Source organism: Meleagris gallopavo, chromosome Z (genome assembly GCF_000146605.3).
Source record: "Meleagris gallopavo isolate NT-WF06-2002-E0010 breed Aviagen turkey brand Nicholas breeding stock chromosome Z, Turkey_5.1, whole genome shotgun sequence".
NCBI lineage: Eukaryota > Metazoa > Chordata > Aves > Galliformes > Phasianidae > Meleagris > Meleagris gallopavo.
Window position 1 is genome coordinate 1555353 of NC_015041.2, and position 8321 is coordinate 1563673.

Here is an 8321-nt window from a genome sequence, read left to right on the forward strand (position 1 = left end):
AAAGCGTTATCCTCACCATTAACCCCATTTGCTCAGCGAGTTTGCAGTGCAGGACTGAGCAGGATTTCTGAGCTGTTTGTACCGAGCCTGTGAAGAGATGTTCAGGGAGGAGAGGAGATGAGGAGCATTTCTTTGCATAGCCTGCTCCTATTGACACGAAACTGGAAGAGGACCTACAGAGTAGCTAGCACGGTGACAAGAGACCATCACCTTTTGTCCCACATGGCTATTTTGGTAAGCAAAGGAGAAAACGCAAACTGGCTTGGATTCTTTTTCTTTTCAAGTTGGAGAGGAAAAAACAGGCTGATAAAATGAAACCTGAAGGAATTCCTGAAGATGTCATTGCCTTCTTTTCAGTGTAGCCATGCTGGACTCCTGCTGGTTTTAGCTAGATTTTCTCTCCATTTGTTTTCCTGGTATTTTCTCACCATCCTGCACTGCCTCCATGCCTCTTAAGCAACATCCTTTGCTTTTCATTTAGACAGGACCTAATTACTGTGTGAAAGACAACAGAGCTCTGCCCCCTTCTAGTTTCCCTGTGCCCACATCTGATGAGGACACATCTCCTTTCCCCCAAGGCAAGGCAGCTCCTGCCACTCCACTGTGATGTGCTCTGTCTTCTTGCCTCTGCTTTTAGGTTTGAGAATGTAGTGAGCTTGTAGGGCTCTGCAGGGAATGAGTGTGTTCCCAGGCCCACAGCAGCACACGGAGCATTGATAGGAGCCACATTTCTCATCTGGGATCAAATCTTTCCATTGCAATTTTGGTATTTTTGTGACTCCCATTACTGCCCTATCAAAGTATCCCACAGTCATTTAATCTATTAATCCTCCCTATGCTCCAGGCAGATGAAGCAGTGCTATTATTCCTGATTTACTGGTGAAGAAACGAAGCGTGGCGAGACATATGCACAGAGCTTGGAGAGCAGATACTGAACTGAGGCTCCATGAGTTCTGGAGCCAGAGCCCAACAGCCAACATGACTGTTGAAGTCTTTTAATGTAAATAAGCCATTCTGGTTGCTTTGGCTTTATGGTACTCTTCAGCAGGACCCTACCAGAGCTGAAAGGTTGTGCCATAACCCAGCTGATTGGGAAGGCGTGGTCTGTCTTTCAATGATTTCTTCCTATCTGAATTCCACGTCACTCTTTAAGGGATTTGAGCTGCATTCAAAGTTGTCAGCACAATGTTGTAAACTGCAAATCAAATCCTGCATCCTTGAACACTTTCTGTTCTCACATCCTGGACGTCCCTATTGACGTCAGCAGATTTATACCAAAGCAAAGCAGCTTTTGCTGTTATCTCCAGTTCTTGTAGGAGTTTGACTGATGACTGCAGTCTGGTCCATTGAGAACATCACTGTGGGTATGAAAGTTATCAAGAGAAACACTGGAGCTTACATCTTAAAGTGGGGGGGAGGACAGAGCTGGATCAGTTTTTTTCCAAAGCTTTTTTTCTCATCAGCAGTGCCTCCTATCAGATAAGTTTTTGGTAAGTATATCGTACAAAAAAGCTTCGGTGTCCTTCAGTTGGGTTTGGTTTCATTTGATTTATATGAATTCTGCTATGGTCTCTATTTTAATTACTGCATTTACTTGTCTTTTTTTTTTTTTTTTCCCTCTTAATAGATAATTTTCAAGATCAGATGAAACGAGAGCTGGCATACAGAGAAGAAATGGTGCAGCAGCTACAAATTGTGAGTCTATGTCTTTGACTAAAACTGTTATGAACTATCACTTTGATTTTTAAGTACACCCTCAAGTTTTTCCTCTGGAAGCCATGTAGATGTAATATTACAGAGCTCACATTCCCTTATGCTTAGGAATATGTTAGCATGCAGTTCTTAACTGGTTTAGAGTTCAATTACCTGGAGATTTACTTTCATACCATAACCAGATGGGTCTTCATCTTTCAACTCAATGGAATGTGCTGACTGAACACTGAGACTACAGCTTTCCTGAGACAGGCTTGCCAAAAATCTCCATGTCTGAATCAGCCTTCTGCTTGAGAAGCTCACTTTTCCTCTTGCTGAAAATGGGAGGAGTTGTTGTCTTCTGGTGCTGTCATTTTCTACTTGATGGGTTAGGACATAAAAATAAAGCTGAAGGCCACGATTGTCAAACATGTGTACTGAGCTCCGAGGCATTTAGAGTGGCCTTATTTTTAGAGCTCTGAGCTCCCTGTTCCTGCTGACTTCAGAGATTTCAATGAGAGATGGAGGGTGTTGGAAGGAGGTTGTTTCCAGACCATTTTGGAGGGGTTTTTCTTTTGCTGGTCTCCACTCTTCAGCATGTACAGTTGTTACTGTGTTCCCCTTCATCTCCCAGTATCTGGCAGAGAGTTTCATTGGAATCCCATTGGCCTTCTTGGCTCACGCCATGGATAAACTAAATCTTTTGGTTCGGGGCACATTAAAAAGCAGGACTTATTTTGATATATTTTGTCTGTTGTTTTTAACAGGGATGAGTTATTTTGTTTTGTATGTTCCTGGAACACTGTAGCATTGCTTTCACAAAGTTGCCCACATGCAATTTTCTTGTCAGTGTGGTGCAAAGAAAAAAGATGAAATTTTTCATGCATACTCAAATCACAATTTTACTTTCAGCTTCATAGATATGTAGGGTTAAACACGAAAATTACTGGCTTAACTAGCCACAGAATTTGGCTTAGTCATTTTTATTTTTAAGATTATATAATGAGTTGGTTTGTTGTTTGTTTTGTTGTTGTTCTTGTTGAGTTTTTTTGTTTGTTTGTTTGCTTTTCTCACCATTGTGTGCATATGCAACTTAAAGTAGCTCTTCCTGAACGTTTCAGTAAGACCATGAAGACATCTATTTGTTTAAAAGCACTTCTGACATTGTGAAACTGCAATGCAGAGCACGATGATAAATTGCCACCCCAACAAGCACGTGCTGGGGAGTCGCGCTGTTGGATGGGAGGCGATGGCTCAGACTCCAAGTGCCCTCTGCTGTCACTCCGCAGCCACTGCACTCACAGCAACGAGGATGTGGCACGGGTTCAACATTGAGAGCCTCACTGTTTAATCAATGAGTTGTAATTTTAATGCTTTGTCCACTCCGGACTTCGAAAAATTATTTTATGGCTTCCTGAAAGTCAGGAGCGAGGCCCAGGTCTTTGAGAAAGCGTTCTGTTACAGCATCTGAAATGGATATTGACCTCTTTGGACACAACCTGGCTTGGTAGGTGGATGGAGTGTTGGACTCTGTGTGGCCATTGGCAATTTCTGTTAATAAGGAGTTGGTCCGAGTGCCTGGAGCAGCTGCCAGGAAGCACTGCAACCATATGCCAAGCTTTCAGCCAAGTGCCAAGAAGCGATCAATAAATCATCATATTTAACAAGAAAATTGATCTTAAATCACCGAGTATGTTTTTCTCTTCTTCCTGCCTCAAAGCATCATCTACCCAAATGGCTGAGTCCATGCAGGTCCCACTTTGCTTCAGGCATGGGTTGTGATCAACCCTACTACTTTTCCATGGGGATAAAGGCAGTAGTTTTTGAGATGTGTTAGAAATGTGAATTGTTCTGACAGCCTTTTGTCTTTCCATCTGGCTTAGATGGGTTTTATATTCACTACAGAGTCTTGGCTTCCACCCTACTGGCCAACTGTGGGGTGATAATAATGCTCAGTCCTCAAAATTGGATCCAGCTAGAACTCCTCTGATGTTCGATATCCTCTAGCCCTCAGTATTACTTTCAATCAGCTCTGTTCTTTGAAGGCAGACAAGAAAATAAATCAGGAACTATCTGCCTGCAAAATTGATTTCTCTTCATCATCTTCTATCCCGATCTTTAAAGGTTTACAAGAAGTCTTTAAAAGAAGGAAAAATCCACCCTGGTATGGCATTCTTTGGAGGTATGAGATCATGTTCCTTGGAGTCCTACTGTAATTAAGAACAGCTCTAATAGGTTCAGTTCCTATTTTATGCTGTACATGGAAAGTTGAGGCTTCGTACAATGAATGTATTCATGATACATGCAGGGAATATTCGCACTGTTATGTAGGTTTGCAGAGATGTTGGTCACTGCATGCTTGTCACTCCGTGAGTGAGAAGGGAAATGGGAAATAGTGGCGCTTTAAAATATTGATTTGATTTTGGTGGAATCATCTGTAGTTAAATTAGGATGGAAATTAGTTCTACATGCATAATGCCAGGCAGAGTTCAGTTCCCAGGAAGCCAAAGGGGGAATCTTATCAAAGGCATCTTCTTGCCCTTTTAAGTATTGATCCTATCTTCATCTGAACACTCACTCTGGATGCACAAAAAGGGAACAAACAGCCCTAAATATGTTCTATTGCAGCACTGGATTCACAAAATGTTCGTGCAACTCGAAAAGCAGAAGACATTGCACGTGATTTAACTTGTGAAAAACTGTCCCTGCTGAATACCACCCCTTCCACTTCCATTTATTACCGGGAGCATGCACAAACCAACACACATTGAAAAGACACCGATGTGCCAAATATAGCAGAAAAAAACGGATTGAGAACAGTCCCTTTCTGACAGAATGTACTTCGTTGTGTTATCTAGGTCAGCACAGCTTGGGAGATGTCCTATATAACTGACGGCCATGCAGAGTGATGTTGGGAGTGAGAAGGAGGTAGTAACATCACAGTCTCAGCTGAAACGTGCTTATTCAGCCACTTGTTGGTGGCTCCCTTTGCTCCCAGATTTGGACTGATCCTGTTAGCTCAGAAGTCAGGAAAATGAATTCACGATTTCAACACATTTGACATTATTTCTGAATATATCACAGAGTTCCTAGAAGCAGAAGCGGGTCACCTCAGTCTGCAGCAGCACCGGGAGTGGAGGTGCATAAATTTTGTGATCCCAATATGATTCTTTCCAAAAAACAGCTATTCACTATTGAGGAATAGTGAACATGTAGCCATTTGGATTCCCACCTACAGGGAAATCTCAGAGCAATTTAGTTTTGTTGCATTTTAAAGAGCTGTCCCATACTGCATTCCCAGCAGCCTACGAGCACATCATCCCACTTTGTTCCTAAATATAACTACGTTCCCTAATATACCTATGTTCTCTGTTTTGCTTTAATTATTTGTTCCACTTCAGTGGCTTTCCTCGGGTTTGTGCAAGGCAGAGATAGTTATTAAGAACTTCCTAATTATGGGGATATAAATACATGCAGACTGATACTCCCAACTTGCTGTATTTTGACTGTGCAGAGATTCCAGCCTGCATATGTTGTTAGCCAAACCTTGGCTTAAAACAGTGGCTTTGTTTCTGTGTCGTTGCAGATTCCCTATGCAGCAAGCTTGATCAGGAAAGAAAAGCTGGGTGCACACCTCAGCAAAAGCTAAAGGTAAGCTTCTGAAAGAAGGGGTGGGGGAGTATTCTGACCAGCCTGGCCATCAGATTTTTCTCTGCAGCCATTGCAAGAATTTAGAGAATTTTTTTGCTGTGTGCTACTGATCCATTCCCATCACGCCCACTGACCATGTGCCCAGCTGCCACATCTCCACGGTTCTTGAACGCTTCCAGAGACAGGGACTCCACCATCACCCCGGGCAGACTGTGCCAGGGCCTGACCATTCTTTGGAGAAGAAATTGTTCCTAATATCCAGGACCTCTCCTGGTGCAACTTGCCATTACCTCTTGTCCTAAATCATCACCCAAATTGTGGGACATAGTGTTGGTTGAACACAGGCTAATGGCTTGAACAAGAGCTTCTGCTCTCTGACACTAGAAAGTGGCTTCAAGGAAATGTACCTTCAGCAGAAAGTGGGAAACTGCCTTGACATTCAATTCCAGGTGCTAAAGACTTAACATTTAAATTAACATTTACTTAGAGAGCAACGAGGCCCTGGCATTGCTGCCCAGAGAAATGTTAGTGCTTCACTATGAGAAGAACCCAAGGCTGGGTTGGTTGGATGGGGCCCTGGGCAGCTTGAGCTGCAGACAACAGGGATTTCTTTGAGTAGGTCCTGGAAGATTAGTTGTATCTTAACTGCTAAGCTAAACCAGTAAAGCAGAGAATCACAACCCTATTGCTCAGAAGCAACTTCAGATTCTCAATGTACCAAGCAGGAAAGGGTTGTCTTAGTAAGAAATGTGCGTGCACATCCATACCCATGCAGTGCACCAAGGGAGTGAAGACCCTGTGCACTGCAGAGCAACCACTCAATTAATGCCCTATTTTCCAGAAATCCTATACTGCTCTTGTTGGACCTGCTGTGCCAAATCAGGTCTTGTTGTATTTAGTCATACTGCAGTCAGTTACTCCTTATCTGTAATGGAATATTTCAATGGGACTCTGAATTTTAACTAGCTAGTCTCAGAGGATGCTTATCATAGAATCACAGAATCAAGAAGGTTGGAAAAGACTTCCAAGATCCCCAAGTCCAACACACCCCCACCATTCTCACATGTCCCCAAGTGCCACATCCCCACAGTTCTTGAACACCTCCAGAGATGGGGACCCCATCACCTCCCTGGGCAGCTGTGCCACTGCACCACATTTTTTTGGAGAAGAAATACTTCCTAATATCCAACTGGAACCTCCTGTGATCCAACCTGAACCTCCCCTGAGCAGGTGACTTTCGCGTGTCTGTTTTCTTGGGACTGTGAGTAAATGTTGTAATTCTGTGAGTAAAGAAATGCCAGATTCAAGCTTAGAGATGGTAACACTTTCTCTTTGTTTTGTTTTGTGGATTTTTGTTGTTTTTTTTTATTCCTAGAAGCGCAGGACCTTTTGCAGCTGTTCCCTTGTAAATAATAACCCACCGTTCTGAAATCTAACTTGTATAAAGACTGATAAAATGGAAGTGCTTGGGGATATAAAGAACAAGTAAAACAAATCAGGTTCCTCCGAACTCAAGGACAAGTGACCTCAAAACATCATGGACAACCATGTAAAATAGAACGTAGCAGCCATTTATTAGTAAAACAAACAAACAAACAAAAAAATCAAAAAATGCCTGTCCTGGATCTTTTTTGGTGGTACCAAAGTTTAAGTCTTTGTGTTTTTAGAAGGACTACTAAACCTATTAGAGGAAACGCTTTTGATGAATCACACACATAAGCAGTGAAGAGAACTGATGATCCTTCCAACGCTACAAACACTGACACCATCCGCCAGATCATCTTTTGCTTTTGCAGAGTGATTGTTTTATGGAAAGAAACACGTGGCTTTGAGATGGAGCCTCACTGGGATGGAAGGATAAAAAAGCGTGAGCCATACACAGTGCTTTTTAAAAGCAGACTGGAAACTCTCATACCCCCCCTCCTTGGTCCCTTTCTCCTCTGGTATTTTGCCTGCTGTATGAATTAAGATTGTACTCTTCTGGAAATATTTTACAATTTAATATTGAGTGTAATTAAGAATATAATCACTGTTATCAAAAAAGGTATTTAACTCTGTTGTAGTTTCTTTATCATTCATGTGGATAAAAAGTCTATAATAAAACAAAGAAAACTATGAGATAATAGCCGAGCTTCTCTGTAATTCAATGCTGTGCTTATTCCCCTGGAAAAAAAGAAAAAGAATGGGGAAATTTATCCCCAAGAATAGCTGTTTAGAAGTACTTCGGTTCACAGGCCTGACAGTGTATTAACCAGCTGCCAGCTGTGTCCTTGTCACACCTGCCCACCTTCTCTATGCCAAAATGGTTTCATAAGCAGCCACTGAGCCTCTCTGGTTGTCTTTCTTCCAACAAATTGTCGTTGCTCCTCCAACAGAAGCAATCCCACAGCTTTCCTCTGCCTTTTTCTGATCAGCTGTATCCTTTGTGAGATGGGGAAATATTTGCATAGCACTCAGGACAAGGGATATCATATAGATCGTAGTGTAGAGTGGCACAGTGATGTTTTCCAATCTTTTCTGTGAAGAATGAACTCTTCTGTAGTGTCGTGGTAAAATGTCTTACCACTACAGATCAAAACTTTTGCCCAGACATAAAGCAATCCCATTGCTCAATAAGAAATTACTGCCTTAATGGCTTCAGAGTGCCAGAGCTCCTGGATGTGGTCAGGCGAGCGGAGCAGCCTGTTGTCTCCCACCATGTGTTCAACCCCGGGAGCAGACACAAAGGATCTGCATCAGATTTATTGCTTCTCTCTATTGTTCCGTTCTGTTCTGTTCAGCAGAGCTCAGACCATCATATTTCCCACTGCAAGCCGTGCTTCCACATGTTGGTTTTGCAAAAGTAACCGGCATGCACTAACTGCATAGCTCACACAAATGAAGGATATTTAACTAATACGATTCTAATTTAATGTTCAAACTTCAATTTTGCACTCTTACTTTGTTACCTACGCTAAGCCCCCAGACAAAAAACAGAA

At 42.3% G+C, this 8321-nt stretch overlaps 1 protein-coding gene across 1 annotated transcript in view; it reads left to right on the plus strand.

Annotated features, from left to right (window-relative positions):
• SKOR2 (SKI family transcriptional corepressor 2) overlaps window positions 1-6936 on the plus strand; it is a gene marked incomplete at its 5' end in the record, with an annotated part of 17211 nt that extends 10275 nt beyond the window's left edge. Inside the window, 3 exons of the mRNA XM_019610153.2 lie at window positions 1628-1695; window positions 5279-5343; window positions 6719-6936. Coding sequence (XP_019465698.1) covers window positions 1628-1695; window positions 5279-5341 — 131 coding nt within the window. The remainder of the gene's footprint in view (window positions 1-1627; window positions 1696-5278; window positions 5344-6718) is intronic.
• Window positions 6937-8321: the final 1385 nt, after the last annotated feature.